We start from the raw sequence: 22,332 nt of genomic DNA on the forward strand, positions 1-22,332 counted from the left end.
TCCACTCTCTGGATGTACCACAGTTTATTATCCGTTAACCTAACGAAGGACATCTTGGTTGTTTCCTCTTTCCATTTTTAATGCACTCTGGCACTTTTTATTCTGTTCTTTTTTTTTTGCGGTACGCGGGCCTCTCACTGCCGTGGCCTCTCCCGTTGCGGAGCACAGGCTCCGGACGCGCAGGCTCAGCGGCCATGGCTCACGGACCCAGCCACTCCGCGGCATGTGGGATCCTCCCGGAACAGGGCACGAACCCGTGTCCCCTGCATCGGCAGGTGGACTCTCAACCACTGCACCACCAGGGAAGCCCCATCCTATTCTTATTATTGTTTTAAGAAAAAAATGCTGGTCTGGATCTACTAAGTTTTCACAACCCACCCTCTGTTTCAAAAGCACGGTCCCGTCCTAGGCTTATTTGTATGCAGTGGGAAAGATTCACAAGAGAGGGGGAAATAGATGATGGAGTAAAGGATAATTGCACATACTGTATCACTGTATTACAGTATGTATCACATACTGTAAGAAGGCCTTAGTGATGGCATCCAGAGCATAAATTAGCAGTTGGCCCTTAATTGCAGCAAGGATCACCGTTTCATGCTAACTGCCAGGAAGATACATCATGTGTGCACAGATGAAGTAGTGGTAGTTGGAAGACGACAGAGTTCCTGTTAGAACTTTTCTGTAGTTTCAAAGTAGTGTGAGCCCAACTAAGAAGGGAGTGTTGGAGGTTTGGAGAAAGTATGAAGTCGACATTTTGGAGAATTGTAAAGCAAAGTTTACTTGAGAAATGTAGAAAAGTTGTACGATAGTGCTGAGTGCTTGTTTGAGACTTACGGTCATGAATTTAAAGTGAGGCTAGTCAGTTCAGGTTAAATGAATGAATCCTGAGTGAATGTTAGCCTTCAGTGTTAATCTGTTCTTCATCCGTGTTTGCTGCGTGGGTGTCATAGGTAGTTCCGGAAAAAAAGACGTGAGATTTTATTTTGGGAGACACTGACTTCAGACTCACTCTGTGACTTAAAGTAAATGAGTATGTATCTCAGTGACATCACTTTAGAGGCTAGAGTCTGTCCCACTCTCGGGATCCTGGTTTTGGTGCACCCCTGGGTTCATGGGCAGACCCAGAGATACTCTGGCTGTAAACGCTGCTCTAAAAAAAGAGCAGGTGAGGTGGTGAGGGCATGAAGGGCTTGACTTGGCTCTAGAAAAGATGATGGTATTTCAACTTGGCGAGGCAGACAGGGTGGTATGATTCAAGTATTAAAAATCTTGAAGAGTATGCCTTGGTTCAATGTGGGCTTATTCGTCAGCTCCTACCACTGAACCACTTAAAACTTTTAAGAGGTAAATTCAGGGCATTGAGCCAGCAGAACTGAGACTTTAAACTCTAAAGTTCTCCTTGCCAAATGGCAGAACTCCTAAAATGAGGTGGAGAAATGCGTGGGAACAATTTTATTAGTGATAATCTCTTGGCATTGTTCATTTTTTGAGGGGTTATTGGACTTCTTGGGCCAAAGCCAAAGCTGTGGTTGCCATTTACTTTTTGCTTTCCAGCCTAGCTGTAGGGGTAATTAGATTTAAAAAGAAAATCTCTTCTAAACCTGGGATTTTATTACTTTAGAAGATAAAGTCATTAAGCCTCCTTAGCTGTTATGAGATTACTTTAGCAAGTTTCCTGAGTCATTCTAAATCCACAATCCATAAGTACACAATGGAGGAGGCTTACTAACAGGAGAAGCCTTACTAGCAGAATAGCCCAGGCTGATCTGCTTAAATTATGTGGACCCCATAGTGCTGTGTTACCCTTGCCTAACACAAACTACATAAGGATGGCAGTGGTGGTAGCCCATTGATTCTGGGGAGCTGAACAAGTACAAAGTAATTGTTCTCAAATGTATAGAGTTAAATAGGACTTAAAAGAAATCACCTAGCTTGTATTCTACATGAGATCTCACCTATTTCTGAAGAGCTAATTTTTTCTAGTAATCTTTATGGGCAGCTTATATTTTGCTGAGATTTTAACCAGTCTCTTATTTAAAATTTACCAGACACTTTGCAACCCAACACATTAGTTTCACTGGGAGTTTTCATACACATACCATGCACATAAATATGTTGGAATTAGGAGCATTCAGTCCCTAATGTCCAAAGAACAGTCACATGTATAGATCAGGAATATTGAAATGAATATGCAAATGGAGGGAAAACTGGCTTTTTCCAGAGGGGGACGGAAGTCAATCGAACCTTCACCAGACAGGATTCTGCTTGTCTATAGACAAGAATTGTTTTCCATTGTGGTCGGTTATCTACAATTTACAGAACTGTAACATAGCTCAAGGGCAGTGGAGACTGGAATCCTGGAAGGGTGGCTCTAGAAAATGCATAGTTTTCAACCGAAGCACAAATTTTCCCCTAAACCCAGTTATTCATGGGAATAACTACAGGGAATATGATGGTTACTGGAGGAAAACAGTCTCAAAACTTTGTGTTAACTACTTGCAGTATGAATCTTTCTAAAATGTATTTTTATAGGATCTACAACATCATTTTGGACCATGACTTAAGTGTTTAAGGTTGCTAGATAAGTAAGTACAGCCTCAGCTGTTTGAACCATGGTTCAGAATCACAAATAGATGTGTTCAAGTCCATGGTCGAATGACGAACAGCTACTCTTTATTGAGTAAATTAATGTACACTAATAATGGTGACCTGGAGGTCAGGCTTAAATTATCTTCAGAGGTGTTAAAGTAGTAGTAAATTAAGATTGGTTAATTATAATATCCTAAGATAAGGTAGATTGGTGGTGGTGGGGATCTTAGATTATTAAAGGGGTTCTGATAGGAAACAGGCAAGAAATGTGAAGGAAAAAGGGGAAATTAAAGTAGATATCCTATGTTTTTATCCAACTTTCCTAGAAGCTTCTGCTTTTATACTCAGTTAGTGTTCTTCCTCTTAGTACTCGGTTGTGTCTGGGAAGTTAGAATGGTGTCTTTTGGTTATATTTAAGAAAACAGCATCTTTCATGCTCTTATCAAAAAGCCTTTTTAGGGCTTCCCTGGTGGCGCAGTGGTTGAGAGTCTGCCTGCCGATGCAGGGGACACGGGTTCGGGCCCTGGTCCAGGAAGATCCCACATGCCGCGGAGCGGCTGGGCCCGTGAGCCATGGCCGCTGAGCCTGCGCGTCCAGAGCCTGTGCTCCGCAACGGGAGAGGCCACAACAGTGAGAGGCCCGCGTACGGCAAAAAGAAAAGCCTTTTTAAAAGAGTGGGATATGGGAAGAAACTACAGTTGCAAACTAGGAATATCATGTTTCAAGTTTGTATCTGAGGAAGGGGGAAGATATAAAAGAATGCTTCCTCAGCTCCCCAGGCCTTTTAAATTCGTTGTAAGTGTGTCCAAAGGGTGCTGTTCTTGAGCAAGCTTGTGTTATTCTTGGTATTCAGTCCATCGGTTGTAGACATGTAACTTTTATAGTCCTTGATTTACTGAGAAGATCTTTTGAATTTCAGGTATAAAACATCAGAATGAATTTCAGCGTCTGGTGGATCAAGCCAAAAAAGGATATAAGAAAACTGTTGGAATGTCAAAAAAAAAAGTAAAAGAAGAAGATGAATCTACAGAAAAGCTATTATCTGTATGCGTGGGTAAGAGACTTTAACTAAAAACAGAAGTATATGGAATTTTAAAAATTTTAATATCAAAAGGAAAAAAACAAAGGAATTTACTTTGGACTTAATTGGTATTTGAAATGGGCAAAAGTATTTTTAGACATATAGCTGTTGTTGGATGTAAACTAGGTTTATTACTCTGGGAAGAATGATCGTGGAGATGTCCTGAAGACACAGTTTCTAAAATCTGTCTTCCTTTCCATTAATGAGAAATCAGAAGTTTTTTAGTTGTTTAAGCTTGAGGTATAGGATTTATTGCTGCAGATCCTTAGGTATCCTACAAAGAGAATAAATTATTTTTATTATAGGTCGCTGGTAATAACTTTGGATGGAATGTTCTGCTAAAATATCTAAGGCTAGTACACAGCACATTCCAATTTCAACCCATTTTAAAATTTGAGATTGATATTATATTTGTGTTGCCAGGACTTTGGGCCAGTGAACAAAAAAACAATCATAATGGAGGAAAGTGCACAAGAAAATTCTTTATTATTTTGTCTTTATTGTGATAAAAATAAACAAAACATATTTATCATTTTAACCATTCATAAATGTACAATTCAGTGGCATTAAGTACATTCACGGTGTTGTGTCACCATCACCACTATTACACCCAAAACTTTTTCATCATTTCCAGTGAAAACTCTGTACCCATTAAATAATAACTCTTCCACTTTCCCCACCATTTCTTGGTAATCTCTGGTCTACTCTCTGTGTCTATGAATTTGCTTATTCTAGGTACGTCATATAAGTAGAATCATATATTATTTGTCCTTCTTTGTCAGCTTATTTCATTAAGCATAATGTTTTCAAGGTCCCCATGTTGTAGCATATATCAAAATTTCATTATTTTTTATGGATGAATTCCATTGTATCTATATACCACATTTTGTTTATCCATTCTTCTGTAATGGATTATTTTCACCTTTTGGCAGTTGTGAATAATGCTGCTGTGTGCATTGGTGTTCATGTATCTGTTCAAGTCTCTGCTTTCCATTCTTTTGGATATGTACCTAGCAATGGAATTTCTGGTTCACATAGTAATTCTTTGTTTACCTTTTCAGAAACCACCAAACTATTTTCCATAGTGGCTGCACCATTTTACATTCCCACCAGCAATGCTTGAGGCTTCCAATTTCTCTATATATGTGTCAACACTCGTTATTTTCCTTTTTTTTTTTTTTTTTAACTGTAGCCACCTTGGTAGATGTCAATTTGTATCTCATTGTGGTTTTTTGATTTGTATTTTTCTAATGACTAATGATGTTGAGCATCTTTTTATATGGTTAGTGGCCATTTGTTTTTCTTCTTTGGAGAAATGTCTGTTCAAGTCTTTTGCCCATTTTTTAATTGGCTTGTTTATTTTTTTGTTGTTGAGTTTTAAGAGTTCTTTAAATATTTTGAATATTAATCCATTATATATATGGTTTGCAAATATTTTTCAGCTTTTTTCTGGGTTGTCTTTTCATTTTCAGGATAGTATCTTTTGATGCATAGAGTGCTTTATTTTGATGAAGACCAATTTATCAATTTTTTCTTTTGTTGCTTGTGCTTTTGCTGTTATAGCCATGAAGTTGTTGCAAAATCAGTGTCATGAAGATTTTCCTATGTGTTTTCTCCGAAGAGTTTTATAGTTTTAGCTCTTACGTTTAGGTCTGTGGTCCACTTTGAGTTAATTTTTGTATATGGTGTAAGTAACGGTCCATCTTCATCTTTTTGCATGTAGATAATGCAGTTTTCTGAGCACCATTTGTTAAAAAGACTGTCCTTTCTCTGTTGAATGCTTTTGACATCCTTGTTGAAAATCGATTGACCATGTATGTGAGGGTTTATTCTGTACTCTGTGTTCTATTTAATTGGTCTGTATGTCTATCCTTACGCCAGTGCTATACTGTTTTAATTACCATAGCTTTGTAACAAATTTAAGAGTTGGAGTCCTCCAACTCTTGGGGTATGAGTCCTCCAACTTTATTCTTCCTTTTCAAGGTTGTTTTGGCCATTTGGTTCCCTTGAGAGTCCATGTGAATGTTACGATGGATTTTTCTATTTCTGCAAAAAGTGCCATTGGGATTGCATTGATTAGTTGCTTTGGTTAGTTGACATCTTAACAATATTAAGTCTTCTGTTCCATGAACACAGGATGTCTGTCATTCATTTTTGTCTTTTTAAAAATTAGTTTCAACAATGTTTTGTAGTTTTCAGCATGCAAGTCTTTCACCTCCTTGGTTAGATTTATTTCTAAGTGTTTTATTCTTTCAGTGCTATTACATTCTTTATTTTTGTCCTCAGTTCTTTTGGTGTCATGTAGTAGGTTGCTGCCTGAGTATAAGTATATACTTTATGGTCTTTGTGAACAAGTTAAATTTGTTCATGCAGTTGTTAAAGGATGTTGTCAGGGAGTAGTTGAGGTCCTGAGAAAATCTGGCTTAATATCTCGGATTAAGAGAATATTTTTGTTTATTGGCTGAATCTCTTTTGAAAATGATTGATTGCTTGTAGTCAGGGGTGGTGTATTCTTTGTGTATGTGCACATGAGTATTGCTCTGTCTGGGGTTCAGCGATGAGGGCTGCTGGTAGATAGCTGCGCATGAACGCGTGTGTCTGGGAGGGGTGGGGAGTGTGAGAGAGAGGCAGACAGACTGGCACAGACCGGAAGGTTGGGCTTTTTATTTTTTTGCGGTACGCGGGCCTCTCACTGTTGTGGCCTCTCCCGTTGCGGGGCACAGGCTCCGGACGTGCAGGCTCTGCGGCCATGGCTCATGGGGCCAGCCGCTCCGTGGCGTGTGGGATCTTCCCGGACCTGGGCATGAACCCGTGTCCCCTGCATCGGCAGGCAGACTCTCAACCGTTGCGCCACCAGGGAAGCCCAGGTTGGGCTTTTTATAGCATCATACAACCAGTGTAACTTTTGCTCTTTAGAGTAAACTTGCTCATTAAAGTGCCAATATAAGTGAACAAGGTATGTGTCCTGTTAAGTAAAACCTTCATCTGTTTTTGTTGCTTGACGTTTCTTTAGGAAGGTTTAATGTCGGGGCCTCATGTTTTCGGCTTTATTTGGAGTTCCGTCCTGAGATCCATGGGCAGATATGAAGGATAACTGACTTCCATTGCCCCCAGTCATTGAATGATATTTGTCTGCAAGAGGGAATTTATCCTGTAGAAGCTTATATAAGAGGGGAAGAAGTAAGAGAAGAATATAAATCAGGTGCAAAAATAAAAGGTAGTTTTATGTTGAATTCCTGCTCCGTGGTTTGCCGGCTTGATTGCATTCTCCCAGCCAGTTGGGTGATAGAGTTGCCTGGGTTCACCGGGTTTACTGGGTGATTGATTCCTCTCAACTGGTCCTAGGTGTCTGTTTACAAGAGAATATCCTAGAGATCCTGGATGGTCCTTTTAGTTGACTGCATGTTTCCCTTTCCCAGGTAAACATTAGAGGGTACAGTTTTGTTTTGGTAATGAGCAGGCTTAGCGAAAGCCAGACAACATCAGGAGCTTATTTTTAGAAATTGTACTCTTGTGTGATGTAGGCTGTTCACGAGGGTAACAAAAACTTATAATTGTTTCTGGAAAAATCTTGACCATATGGAGTTGGAAAGGTTTTTGTTTGTTTGAAGAATCCTATTCTTTTTCCATAAACTTTATCTTTATAACAAAACCTTGACAGTTCTCATTGGTGTCCTTTGTTAAAGGTCACTTGCCTCCACAAGTGCATGAGTGATGTGTGAAAGCTATTCTCTGTGAGCAAACCCATGAAAGGGGGTTCTATCCCAGTAGCACGTGTCAGGCATGTCAAGAACTCACTCGGTCCCTGAATCTTAAAGCCAGCACAAGTGAAGTCCCAGCAGAGCCCTGAAACACATCATGAGGGAGGGGCCTGGACACTGAAGAATCCTGCACAGAGATGATTTTCTGCACTCATATTCACAGATATTTGGTCACATCTGCATGTCATCTTCCTGCAAACACTGTGTCTGCATCCCCCCAGCTTTCCTGGGCCTTTATCTTTATCTGCAGTAAGAGACCTCGGAAAGTGAGAATATGATAAGGGATGTGTAGAAATGTGACATGTGTTGGATCAAACAGATATATTGGTTATGTCTTATTAGTTTTTCTCTTCCCCAGTGAATATTAGATTCTATGTAACAGATCTAGAAAAATGTCCAGATGGATTCACTACCATTCAGCAGTCAGTGACAAATATTGTGCTTCTCTTATTAATTGAATCTTTAATCCTTTTTTGTCATGTTTCTTATGTTTATCACTCTTCTCTGATCTGTGAAATATTCAGGAATTCTTTAGTAATACTGTAAATAAAAGCCTCATTAGAATTATAAGGTTCTCCCTGCTCCTGGTTTTAAAGAACATTTTATTTTTGAATTAATTAATCTGGAAATACATTGGGTGGACAGTATAACCAGATAGCACCAGTGTAGTGCTAATTCTTACTCTCTGGCTGTCACTAGAGTTTTGGAATCAGTGTTCCATAAACTCCTATTTTACCAAATAGGAATATTAAATGTTGTGGAAATAATAAATACACAGAGGTTGTAAATTTGAAGCTACTCTTAAATGTTTCTTTTTTTTCTTTCTTTCTTTCTTTCATTTCTTTTTTCCTTTTTAGGACAGGAAGATAATAAAATGAAATTCTCAGATATACCCTCGGTAACAAACCACTTCCCTCAGTCAAAGCTGGACTCCCCAGGGAAACTAGAGCCTGACAGACCAGATGATTCTTCCAGTTGTACTGATATTCAAGAGGAAGCTCTTTCTTCACCAGAGTCAGAGTCATGCAATAGGTAAGAAACTTGCAGTAGTTGATTATTTTAAATTTCTGTTTTCTGTGCATGCTAAGAGACCAGCACAAGTAGCCAGAAAATAGCTTTGAGGCCTGGTGCCGTTCCTCATCTCCTTCCACTGTCTCCTGCGCTTTGTAGGGTTCACAGAGGGATCAGGGCAGGATGTGGGGCGTATGTGCAGCAGTCACTGGGGACTTTGTCTTCTGCTCTGTAGGCTTTTTTTTTTTTTTAATTTTTTAAAATTTTTACTGGAGTATAGTTGATTTACAGTATTGTGTTAGTTTCTGCTGTACAGCAAAGTGAATCTGTTACACATATATCCACTCTTTTTTTAGATTCTTTTCCCATATAGGCCATTATGAGTATTGGGTAGAGTTCTTTGTGCTATACAGTAGGTCCTTATTAGTTATCTATTTTATATATAGTAGTGTGTGTATGTCAATCCCAGTCTTCCAACTTTATCCCTTCCCCCTCCCCCTTATCCCATGGTAACCATAAGTTTATTTTCTGCATCTGTAACTCTTTTTCTCTTTTGTAGATAAGTTCATTTGTACCCTTTTCTTAGATTCCACATATAAGCAATATCATACGGTATTTGTCTTTGTCTGTCTGACTTAGTTCACTCAGTATGACAATGCCTCGGTCCATCCATGTTGCTGCAAATGTAGCCTTTATATAGATATTTTTTCCTAGAGTTAGAAAAGAGAGCCTGACTGGCAGTGAAATTTTTATCAAAAGAATGAGTGAAGGAGATAAACACAGCTATACTAGAAAGTAGAGGTGGCCAGAAAGACAAAAGAAAGAAAAATTTAATTGAGCAAATAGAATGGATGGGGAACATTTTACAATGAGAGATTTGGAGGTGAGTCACTTTTCCAAAATTTTTAAAAGACAATTTAAGAAGAAGATGTGTTTTTGAAAGATGACATAGTGTTGTGTTATAGTTACCATTTTGTGTTCTCACCATTCACTTTATATGATAAATGCTACCCATGTTTCTACCTCATCTTTATAACTTTTTTTAGTAGATGCAGCATTCTGTTGGGTTTCTGTACCATAATTGACCAAACTTTTTAATTTCTATTGTATTTCTACATCTTCCCCAGTGTTTTTTATACTTACACACCTAAAGCTGTGGTAGAGCTCTCCCTATAGGAAGTCTTTTGTTTCTAATGAATTACTCCCTTAACTTTAGCATCATTTTGACCTTGGTAGGTGGTGTTGTTGCCTTCTGAATGAATTGTACCAATTTTAAATGCTAACAGCAACATGTTATTTAATCTTTGGTATTTGTTCATTTAAAAATTGTTCACAGTACTCTAGAATGATAGATTATGTCTAGTCTAAAATATCAAATTAAGAAGAAATTTTTTTATGAGAAGAATATACCCAAGGACCCTCTGCTTTCCTAGGGTTCTTGGAAAACAGCTTCAGGTTATTCGGAATCAAGTATTAGGAAGGGAAAATCTTCTCATTTTGCCCTGAACATTTTCAAGATCAGATCGGGATCAGTTTTTTCCCGAGTTGGGTAAAGGCAGAACATATGGTAGCCTGAGTTTCTGCAAGACTGCGGCTCTGCTGCACAGTTACTCTGGATCAGGCCATTCCTGTAAGTCCATTGGGTAGTGTTTGTTTTTAAACACAAAACTTATCAGAGTACAGGGTAGAAACGGAGGAGAAACAGAGTTCAGGGAAATAAGAGTGAGTTTTTAAGCATAGTCACGAGATGCCCGAATGTTCTGGAATGCCAGGATGAAATGGGACATTTTAATAAATTTGGAGTGGAGGGTGGAATGGAGGAAAATGAAAGGGGAGACACATGGCAGCCAGATGTATTTTTATCTTGTGGTGAGAGTGTGGAAAACTGGATGAGTTTGTTGGAGGTGCTGGCCTCAGACAGACTTACAGGCATCACTGAACTGTGAGAGGGTTATTAAACCATTGAATTTCTTTTAAAGTAGGCTCTTATATGCTTCCACACTTTAATTAGTTAGGCATGTATATATGTCTAAACACACACACACACACACACACACACACACACACACCCATGACCAGTGGAACTACCTGCTAATTGCGAATTTTTAACAGCTTTATTGAGATATAATTTACATACCATACAATTCACTCATTTAAGTGACAATTCAGTGGCTTTTACTGTGTTGCCAAAGTTGTGCCACCATCACCACAATTTTAGAGCATTTTCATCACCCCGAAAAGAAACCTCATCCCCATGAGCAGTCACTCCACAGTTCCTCCCAACTCTGCTAGCTCCTGGCGACTACTGATCTACTCTGTCTCTATTGATTTGCCTACATCTCATATAAACAGGATCATACAATATGTGGTCTTTTGTAACTGGCTTCTTTTACTTAGTATACTGTCTGCAAGGTTTATCCATTTTGTATCATGTTTCACTACTATATTCCTTTTTCTTTCTAAATTATATTCCATTGTATGGATATGCATTTTATTTATTCATTTATTAGTTGATGGACGTTTGGGTTGTTTCTAATTGTAGTTTTGACAAGGACAAAAATCATTGACTTTGCACACTTTGGAAGCTTAGCTTTAGAGACCGACTATGAGGATTTGCGTGGCTTGCCTTGAGAAATCGGTCAGTGTCTGGTACTCATATCTCAAGTATAAAGAAGTGTTACACACATTGTAAATATTAAATATGTTAAACTTTAAAATTTTAATTTAATTAAGTACGCTTTTATACCCTCCTTTTAATTTGCCCTGTCATTTTGTCAGTCTAAGGTTTTTTACATTTAAAATGTTGAGTCTGTTCCTTATATAAGACCTAGAAACTCAGGCTAAAGGGAGAGTGGGAGTACAGTGGTATTTGCTTTGATACCAGGGCGGACCACTGGGCAGCCGATTCCCGAGTGGACTGTGGAGGAGGAAGTGTGCAGGGGGAGCAGCCGTGGTGCAGCAGGAAAGTACAGGCTTACATTTGAGTGGCTTTGGGTCAGGATCTGCTGGGTGATTTGGGAGTCAATCTTTTGAAGTCCGTTTCCATAGTTATGAAAAGCATGTATAAATATCTTCTGTCTCAGATCTGTTGGGAAGATGAAATGAGATAATAGATGTGAGGGTCTTTGATAAATATATGATTATTATTCTGGTTTTATAAAGACCAAATCAATTGAATTTTCTTCAGTAATACTTTAAAACTTGGGTCTCTAGGACTGGATATTTCAGAAATGCTTTCATAGTCCTCTATTCCTTCATTCTAATTCTTAGAGTAAATCCCACAATTTTTTTTTTTTCCTACTTCCGTTCTGAACTTTAGAAAGTTGTGAGCCTGGGCTAATTAGTTCCATTGAAAATTCATTTAATTCAGCCTCAGCTGGGTGCTCACCACCTAATTTACTCCTTATTGCATTTCCTACCCGTTGCCTGTGTCTGTTTCCTCACTTTGACTGAACACCTTGTCTCCCAGTTCACCAAGGCAGCTAATCTGACCTGTCTCCAGATCTTCCTTTCCATTTCAAAGTTTCTTGTAATTTCTGACCACTTCTTTCCTGTTAATTGTAAGAGAAAGATATATGTCTTAATACATTTCTAAAGACATATTCTTTCTTAAGATGAATTCATCCACCTCCTCTGAGACTTTGCTCCATCACTCATGTCTTAAGTTTGCGCTCAGATGACGCTTTTTCGTAGCCCTTCCTCCGATCTCTTCTCTTATTCTTCCCACTATGCAGGAAGTAATTTTGACTTCCTCTGTGAATTTCTGTAGCAGCGTCTCTGAATTCCATATTTGTATTATAGTTATTTGACTATCCTTGTATTATAGTTTTATTATTGTATTATAGTTGTACATATTGTATTATAGTTATTTGACTATCCTTGTCCTTCCTATTATTACTTGTATTATAGTTATTTGACTATCCTTGTCCTTCCTATTATTGTATTATAGTTATTTGACTATCCTTGTCCTTCCTATTATTATAGTTATTTGACTATCAAATTATAGTTATTTGACTATCCTTGTCCTTCCTATTATTACTCATCAAAGTCCTTAAGAATTGAGTCTGTCACTCATTTAAAAAAATATCTCCTGCCTTGGGTCACTGCACGACCATTATTAAGTGAAGGATTTCTTGATTCTAAGGTGTACATTTTCTGTTTTACATTTTAATGTCTGAAATTGTGATAGGTACAGTGATCAATGGTGTTTTCCAGTTGCTGCCAGCCAGGTGGTAGTTGTGATATACTTGCCAGTGTGTGAATTTCAGTTGAGTTACATGAATTGTTAACATTACATTGGTTTGTCATTTAAAATGTCTTCAACAAAATAATGAGAAAAAAGTTGTGTACGAAGAAAGTAACAAAATACAGCAGGGTGAAAGTTTGATGTTAGCGAGGTAGTGTTCACTGTTGGATGAATGACTGTATTTCTGTATTTTCTTGCAAAACAGTCAAATGATTTACAAGACCTAAAGATGCCCACAAGTGTCTGAAGACTTGTTACGTTTTGTTAGTGAACTATGTGCAAAGGATTGCTTGTTTGTTACATGATCTACTGAAGGCAGGAGAAATGGTCACATCCCTTGGAATAGATGGGAAAAATTTCAAAGTAATAACAGTGAGCCTGACTGATTCATCTGTTGCAAGGACTGTTGTTTGGGTGTCAAGTATCGATTTGTCAGACATTTCTTGCTGTCTTTGAACAGAAGCTGCTCATCTTCCAGTCACAGGTTATGTGATTGAGAAAAACAAAATTATGAGTTTGGTTTGCAGAATGGGTGTCAGTGCCTTAAATGAAATGCCTGGAGACAATTGTCAGGTAATTTGGAGAAATGCTTTATCTCCAGTGCTTTTGGTGGTACGGAGGATGACTTTGTGAGGGAAAAAACAGACATCGTAGACGTTGAGTCAAAACACAATGAAGAGGGCTTCCCTGGTGGCACAGTGGTTGAGAGTCTGCCTGCCGATGCAGGGGACGTGGGTTCGTGCCCTGGTCTGGGAAGATCCCACATGCCGCGGAGCGGCTGGGCCCGTGAGCCATGGCCGCTGAGCCTGCGCGTCCAGAGCCTGTGCTCCGCAATGGGAGAGGCCACAACAGTGAGGGGCCCGCGTACGGCAAAAAAACCAAAATGACAACAAAAAAAACACGATGAAGTGTAGGGCTCCGAATCTGAATACGTTTTAGGAATACTTTAACCAACTTATTTCAGTTTTTTAAAAAATATATGTACAACAATGGTATAAGATAAAAACCTATGTCTACATATGTTTAAAAGAACTCTGGTTATGTAAACATTAAAAATAATGGTTCCTCTTACCATTAATGTTGTCTTAGATTTTTGAAATGTAGTATCTGAATATGAATAAGGTCCCTAACTCACTTTCAGCATAATTTTACCACCTAGTTGGAAACTAATGAAGTCGGTCATAACACTCATAAAGTTGGTGGTAACCTGGCAGAAGGCTGTCACAAAGCATAGTGATCCATTGGTTAATGCCAGTGCATTAAAATCTAAATGGTCAAGAGAGATACGCAGTTGATTAGGATAATTAACACCTTAGAAATCAGGACAAGAATTCAAAGTGAAAAGGGACCCATCACAACCAAATGCCTTTAGTGGAATCAAAGCATTTCAGAGATTAGTGGTCTTTGTTTGTCTGGTCCAACATTTATTTTCCATAATTCAGACATCACATGGAAGGGCGATGAGACATGACACTCAGTGACTTTGTTCAGATCTTTTCCAACCCTAACATTCTGTAATCCTGTTATTTTTGACAAGTTAATAGTTGATAAATTATCTGTGTTCTTTTACCGCTTGACCATTGCAGACCATGAATCAACCTTCTAGAATTATGCTTATTCCTTGTATATTGAAGTGTTCATTTTTTACGAAAATTTTCTCACTTTTTCTTTTTATGATAGTTTTATTGCTTTCACTGTAAAGCCCTAGATTTTCAAAACAACTTTTAATTTAGATGTTATGCATGCTTATTGTGAAAAATAGAAAATTTAGGTAAACAAAAAGTAACGAGTCCAGTAAAATTTTATCAGCCAGAAAGAACTATTAACACTTTCATATGTACATTCTTCTAAAGACAGCAGTATGGGTACGTGGATACTTAGAGGAACATTTTTAATACAGAAGCATCATACTATTTTGTAAATTTTTATGCTTTTTTTTTCTCTTTTAAAGAGACAAGTCATGCTGTTTTAGGTCTAATGTGAGTGAAAATAAATTGTGAGTTGTTTTTTTAATTCATGTAGTCATGCTGTAATACAGATTATAGATCTTATTGAATTACACTATTGGTTTTCTTTGTGTTAGAGCAGTATTTAAATTTAGGTAATATGCCAGATTGACAACTAAGAATAATCTTACTTTAAGATCTAATAGGTGTATCTAATCCAAATAATTACTAGGATGAAATTGTTTGTTGCTAATTTGTTTCTTAACTCGTAAATAAGTACCTCTTTTAGAGTTTTAATTATTAATGTTATATTGATTCTTTCTTGCCAATTTGAAGACAGATGATAAAAAAATTGATAAGAATTTTAGATTTTTGTACACCCCCTAGATGACTTCCGGGAGTTCAAGAGACTTGTCCAAATTTCTGTAAATTCACTTATTGTTCTTCTTAAGAAGAGAGGGCTTTTGTTCCCTGAGTTTTGGCAAGCAGAAAAAACTCCATTTTTATTGAGTGCTAAGTTATAAGAAAAGATGCTTTTGATTATGACCCTAGAGAGGAAGATTTAATCTTCATGTAGAGATGAATAGTGGTCATGCTGTTCTTTGGAAGAACCTTTAGATCATTATTTAAAAAAAATATTTATGCACTTTAATTCTAGGCAATGTAAGTTAAAAAGAAACTTTTTGTGTAACTGGAAAAAATTGAGTAATGTCATAGATTAGGTAATATTATATCCGTATTCAATTTCCTGATTTTGAAAATTTTATTATGGTTGTGTAAGTGAATGTACTTGTTCTTAAGAAATGCACGCTGAAGGGTTAAAGGGACATGATGGCTGAAACTCTCAGTGCTTAAAAAAATAACGTGTATGTGTGTGAGTGTACACACACAGAGAGAAAGAGTGAGAAAGCAAATGTGGCAAAATGTCAGCAATTGGAAAATCTGGGTGAAGGGTCTAAGAGTCATTTTTTTTGTAAGTGTGAAATTGTTAAAATTAAAATTATTGGAAAGGGTCATTTTCCATAATCAGAGAAGCTTGTTTATACCAGAAGATTTTCTAAAGGAAAGATTTATAGTTACGATTTATTGGCTAAAAAAAGTGGTAGTCAGGGATCTACATGGGATGCTGAGTATTGTTTTCAGTCTCTGAAACCATATTTATTTCAGTCAGTCTGTTCAGGACTGACCCAACATGGTTACCTCAGCTTTGGTGTGTTAGAGAGTGTGGGCTAATGAAGCAGGGACTTTGATTTCAGTAGGAATGAAGAGTATCACAGAGACCACCTAATTTCACTGCTTGGTAACCTGTAACCTGTGTGAACCTTCTTGCAGATGCCAAGTGCTGGTCATAAAAGAACCTGGGTCAGATAAGGTGTGAATGAGTACATTTTAACTTTTCACACTTCCTGGCCAAAACCATTACCTCTTTTTTGATGCTAGGTCAGTAGCAGCATCATTGTAGGAATTACAATACAGACAGGCACAGAACACCGGAAACTTTGACAAAGAGGCGTATTAACTGTGGGCCGTGCATTTCATATATTTTGGTACAACTTTTCCTCACTTTTCAGTCATTTTTCCAAGAGCTATCTGTCCAAACTTCTTAAGAGCAAGAGAGCAAAGAACAATATATGAAGAAATCTTGATTACAATTTGTTGGAAAATTTAAGGAGTAGTTAAATTTCAGCTTTTCTTAAATTCTGAGTCAATTGGAGAATGATGGGGAAATTGTAAGAGAAAAAGTGCCATTGTGACACTCATCTGAGGACTGTGGAGTACTGGCACCATCAGCCTGTTGATAAGACCACGCTGAGTTTATTGCTTGTTGAAGGGAATGGGAAACACTACCTCTATCATCAAAGTGGCCGCTCAGCCAGAGGGGCAAAACTGGCTTGTGTGTTGAGATGACGATTTTGGTTTAGTCAGTTCTTTCAGTGCGGGTCTTGGTTAGGATTGGGTAAACCTGATAGTTCAGAATTGGTGAGTACAGCAAGATGAGGATTCCTGAGGAGAGGAGCTCCAAGAGTCCTTGGGGGTATGTCCCTTGATGCTTGCTATTGAAAAGCTGATGGGTTTTGTAGGAGGCTTTTGGACTCAACAATATGTGAGTGCTAGGAGTGTTCTGTGTTATATCACTTAGTCCACAGCCAAGCCCATTTTAGAGAAGTGGAAATGAAAGGTCTAAGGGGTCACATAAGCAGCTTAGGGTTGTACACATGGTAGATGGCAGTACCAGGACTCGAGCCGAGGTCTAGTTGACGTCAGAGCCCAAGTTTTCCTGACTGATAATGCTTATGGCCAAGCCGGCTCGCTCTTCACATTCTTGAAAGAGTGTAAACATGCAGTGCTTGAAATGTTTGGGCTTCCTGAGAAGCAGACCCTGAGACAAGGATTTGAGTGGAAGTGGTCAATTTAGAAGGTGAAAGAACCACACTGTAGGGAGTGGGGAAGTGCGACAGGAAAGGGAAGATAGCATTTAAGGGGCATATTATCAAACCAGATGTCCCTGTGAGCGACGGGGGTTTATCCCTCCTGGGAATTGGGAGCTGGTTTAAAACACACACGTGAGTTGTCCCACCCAAGGCAAGGGGCAGGGGTATGTCGTTTGGTTGGGGGCTGCTCCCTGCTGCTTCTAGCCTTTCATGCTGGCGACAGAGCTGGCTCCAGCACGTCAGGCAAAGGCGCTTACGTTTGGAGATCAAGTACGTCAGGGGATGAGGGCAAGGGGATAGGGGCAGGGCACCAGTGGGATCTGCCCAGGCCGTGATTCCAACTGAAGACAGGAAACTGGTTTGCTTTTCTGTAGACTCTATTAATGCAAATGGGGTACTGTAGACTTCTGTCTGTATCTCGGGCCCAAGAGAAGGCAGGAGGGGGGGTGGGGGGAGTCCCAGAGCTCATTGCCCCTCTGTGCCCCTGTTTGCCAAGCTCACTTGCCCGTCGCTGCCAGGAAGGGGAGACGTAAGGGTATTTGGGGGCTGTTGAATAAGTGGTAGACGAGCAGATGCCAGGGAGAGAAAGGGACAGATAATCTCGAAAGCTCTGAGACAAATGGGTCCACAAACTGCTGGAGGAAAATGTGTTTGTTGATGAGAAACAATTTACTTTTTCCTCTTGTGTGATAGATAATGAACTGAAGTACGAAGTAATCTTTTTTTATCAAACTGAAGTTCACCAACATACTAAATAAAAATCTCTGGGTCTTAGGCAGGAAAATCACAAGCACGGAAGTGGGAGTTCTTTGATTTTCGGGAATATTTCCTTGTTATCCTGGTTTGTTTCTCCTCGGCGGCAGTTAGAGCACTGTTAGTGGGCCTTGTGGTGTCTGTGGATGTCCTCTCCGCTTCGGACCTGACTCTCCAGGGTGTGGCAGAAGAAGCCAGCTGGTCTTTCTGGGGAAAGTCTTTAGAAGTACCGCATTAAAAGGTGACAATATTGTGTGCCTTTGAATCCTCCTTGGACAAAAAGCGGGGGAGAAAGCTAACCTTTTATTTGGCACTTTCATAGCAATTATTTTTAACTGTTTTTTACACAGAATTGCTTCTTCATGATTAAGAATTAGAAGGTATTTTGAAGTATACTTCTCTGTACCCTGATTTGCACTGATGTGTGAACCTTAAATATTTCTCTAATATGTATTTGCTGGAGTTTTTCCCTGACTTATTTCAGAAGATTTTGTCTAATTCTGCTCGTCCATAGCTTAGCGTTTTCATCTGTAGCTTAGCGTAATATTTTTTTTCTTCATGTTACTTGTGTGTCTTTGTCTTAAGTGGATGGCAAATGGGAGTCAGGTTTCTGACTGTTGGAGGGGAGACTACAGACAAATAAGGCTAAAACTATCCATGTGGTAGTGGATTAGAATTGGAGACCTTAAAATGAACTCATGTTTAGCTTAATATAGAGTCAGATGGATACATACAGAAATATTTATAGATCTGTGTGTGTAAGTGAGCTAGTTATTTTACACATGGGTTTCCTTTTTCTGTGAGCTGCCAGGGCCCAGAAGCAAGGGCAGCACAGCTGCAAGGAGCACACCTAGTGCCCTGATCTTGGTATTTAATAACATTTTCCAGAAGAAGGAACCAGTGCTTCTTGGAGAAATGGCTGAATCCAGGGCTGGGGCAGGAAGCAGGGAAATGCTAGAAAAAGAGACAGAAAGGGGGGGAAGGAAGGTGAGAGGAAAGGAAAGGGAAAAGAAGGGGAGAAGAAGAGAAAACAAAAACCTGACAGACATACCTCAGCCAAGAGATCCAGGTGAGCATCAACAGCAGTGTTCTGTTGATGGCGTGTGTGCTCCTGGTGTGATGCCCTGGAAATGACACATTCCCTCTGTGGTCTTCCTCCTCCAAACTCAGTAACCTCAGTCAGACTGCGTGAAAAACATCAGACAAACTCCAGTTGAGGGTCATTCTGCAAAATGACCTGACCAGCATGCCTCAAAACTATCAAGGTCATCAAAAACAAGGAAAGTCTGAGAAACCAACACTGTCTGGAGGCAGCTAAGGAGATACGACTACTAAATGTAATGTGGTGTCCTGAATGGGACACTGGAACCAAAAAAGGACATTAAGTAAAGACTAAAGAAATACAAGTCAAATATGAACCTTAGTAATAATAACGTATTAATATTGCTTCATTGGTTGTAACTAATGTATCAGACCTAATGTAGGATGTTAACAATAGAAGAAACTGGGTGTGGGGCATATGGGAACTTTCTGTACTATCTTTGCAACTTCTCTGTAAATATAAAACTATTCTAAAATTAAAGGTTTTTTTTAAGTACATTACAACATCAAAATAAGGAGACATAGTGGCATGAAAATATTCAAAGAATGTATTGAATACTGGAAAACCAAAGTCATCGAAACATTTTCTTCAGTGTAAATTGCACAGTTTCTAGGTTGTAGTAAGTTTAGTTATTGAATTCTTTTTTTCTTTCATTTAATAGTACGTATTACATTTAGTCATATAAATTAATGAAGCCCTGTGTAGTACATTCCATAAGGTGCATTATTCTGTACTATGTTAAAATTTAATCCATAAATGAAGCGTGTAGGAAGACTTCTGTTTTCCTCTCGGTTGTCTTACTTGTTTTATCAGTTTTGCTTTCTTGTGCTAATGTTTTTACTTTATAGACTGATTCCACCTCAGAGGATGTAGCTAACCCGGCTTTTACGTTTCATCAAAAGAGAAAACATGCACCGTTTACGATAGGCCTCATCGTCTTCAGTTACCATGTTTTCATTAGTGAATATATACTTGTAAAAATGGTTTGAGTAGTGATCCTCCCAGAACAATGTGAAAGTACAGATAGTTTTTGTCTTTTCTCGCGTTCTCATCGGCAAAGGGTATTTGCTGTTAAATAATGAGGTTTTCTTCTAATCTCACATACTTCATGTCGGCACCTTTTAGGGATTTTTTTTTAAATGCATTTTCACTGGGTAATCTGATGGGCTTCTTTATAGTAGCTTTTTTTGTTTTTGCTTTATAATAAATTCATGATTTTTCAGCATTCTGAGTCAACCCTAGGTGGTAGATATTTTTCTTTGTTTTCACCAAATTCATGAACTGCCATGATATAAAGACCCTCTGTAAAATTACTTTGCGCCCTTCAATTTTCTGTATCAGGAGAGAGTTTTACAATTCCATAGTGGTTGCTAACTTGCGTATCTAAAATGCTTGTTGAAATTGGCAGTCCCTTCTAGGTTCCACACTTGTCACATGATACCTTCATTGTCATAGCTTGTAGCAGTGTCTGATTGTCACCGGAGGTTTTGGTACGATGACTGTAGTTGTGAGAGTTTGGGTTGGCATGACGCGGTAATACTTGCTATTTGCATAAGGTTGAAGTTTTTAAAAATGTGTTTCCCTTTTTAGTTTTGCAGACATTTTGTAAACCATATAGGAATTCTTGTTTCAATGTGCTTCTTTGTATATTTGGCTTGATTCATAAAACAGATATAATCTTGACTGGTTTAGAGTTTAATTCTTCATTTAAAAAAAAAAAAAAAGAGTAGGCGAGAACGTATTTTTCAGAATGCTTGGAGCAGAGTAAGTATGAGACCTTGAAGGAACTACCAGTTCCTTCTAAATGTTAGAGGATCAGTAGTTATTTTGGATCAGCATTCCCAGACCCCCAAACATAGGCAGGCAGTTAAGAGCTTTCTCTAGTTTAACACAAATTGTCAGAATCAGAATCCTTTAGTCTTGTTCTGGTGAATGAAATTGGATGAACTAGAAATGATATGTAACTTGCACATCATGCTGTTGGAATTTTGTATTTTCAGTGAATTGTTCAAGTTTATCATTTGTTATAGTCAACTTGAAAGTTAAAGTCAGAGCTTTTTTCCTGCCTTCTCAATTTATATTTCTCACTGAAGAAAATGTTTCGATGACTTTGCTTTTAAATCAGAAGAACACATGTTTTGAGGTCTCCTTGGAGACCTTCAGCACCTGGGAAGAAGGCACGTTAGGATAGAATACAAACATTTTCAATTTCAAAGGTACCTTGAGAAATCACTGAATGTAGTAGCTTCATATCACAGGTAAGGAAATGGAGGCCTAGAGAGGTGATGTGACTTTTCTCAAATCATTCACCAAATAGAATTGAAGCCAGTAATTCTCAGCCCAGATTTTGCCCCGTTATAACATGAATTGCGTCAGAATTTTTATCTTGGGTGCCATTGATTCCTTTGTGAGTAGAACAGCATTTTAATTGAGTTATTTAAAATGTCAGTTAGACATAGAATGACCATATGTTCTGGTGTCTCTGAGATCGGCTGGTTCCCACTTATTCTCTTGACATCATTATTAGTAGTACCCTGTATCAGTCTCCCCAGTGTCTGGGTTTAGATGGTAGATTATATGGTTGTCCTGTCAGAGGGACATGCCGTGTTTATTTTCACGTCTTCTTTGTTCTCTTAGTCCCACACAAATAGTCACATTCTGGAACATGGGTACATATTAAATTGCTGATTTTGCTTACTCCTATTGATTTTACCACGTAAGTAGTACCCATTGTTCTTGTATCTTAGAGAGGTTCAAGCATTAAAGTATGATGGGCCTCAAATGCAGAGGCTTGTTATTTTTTAGGTAATTCTGCAGAAGTCACTTGGGGAAGCCTGGAAGGTGCTTTCCTATGCTGCCCCTGCCCTAGTAAGCACATTTCGTTGGAGCCTTTTGCATCTTGCTACTGGAGTATGGGTAATAGTACAGATCAAAAATTAAAAAATATGTGTCAACATTAAAATTTGGAGTCAATATAGTTTTGGAGGGATAATTCTCATGCACTAGATCATTTGGTCTAAGGCCTCATTTTTGTGGGAACTGAGTCACAAGGCAGTTCAGTGTCCACTGCCTAGAACCCAGCAGTATAAGGCAGTTTTAAAATTCTCCTCCTCCTTGAACAGATGGTAAGACTGGAGTTTTATGGCCTGAACCTTGACTTGATACTGGGTTTCTGTGGTTTGATGGTTGGTATTGGCCAGGCATCCCACATTTGTACAGTTGAACATGCGTCCTCAGCATGGACAGCTGGGCAGATGATATAGAAGTGGGCCTGGCTGTGCAGAAGACATGCTGCTCCCATCAAGAGCTTCATACCCTCCCTCTTGTTGTCAAGGGAACTTGTATTCGAATGAAAGCTTCTTCAGTGGTAGAGGAAATTTTCACCTTGAGATGCTGCTTGTCTTGTAATTC

The 22,332-nt window shown here is 38.6% G+C and overlaps 1 protein-coding gene across 3 annotated transcripts in view; it reads left to right on the forward strand.

Moving 5' to 3' along the window:
- The window catches only part of RAD18 (RAD18 E3 ubiquitin protein ligase), a 124,664-nt gene that overhangs the window by 80,669 nt on the left and 21,663 nt on the right, over window positions 1–22,332 (forward strand). For all 3 annotated transcript variants that reach the window (XR_009543108.1, XM_060163871.1, XM_060163870.1), the window contains exons 10-11: window positions 3,509–3,643; window positions 8,289–8,463. Coding sequence is in view for 2 of the 3 variants with exons in the window: in XM_060163871.1 (XP_060019854.1) it covers window positions 3,509–3,643; window positions 8,289–8,463 (310 nt within the window). In the remaining variant the exon portion in view is untranslated. The remainder of the gene's footprint in view (window positions 1–3,508; window positions 3,644–8,288; window positions 8,464–22,332) is intronic.

This window comes from Lagenorhynchus albirostris, chromosome 10 (assembly GCF_949774975.1).
Source record: "Lagenorhynchus albirostris chromosome 10, mLagAlb1.1, whole genome shotgun sequence".
Classification (NCBI taxonomy): Eukaryota; Metazoa; Chordata; class Mammalia; order Artiodactyla; family Delphinidae; genus Lagenorhynchus; species Lagenorhynchus albirostris.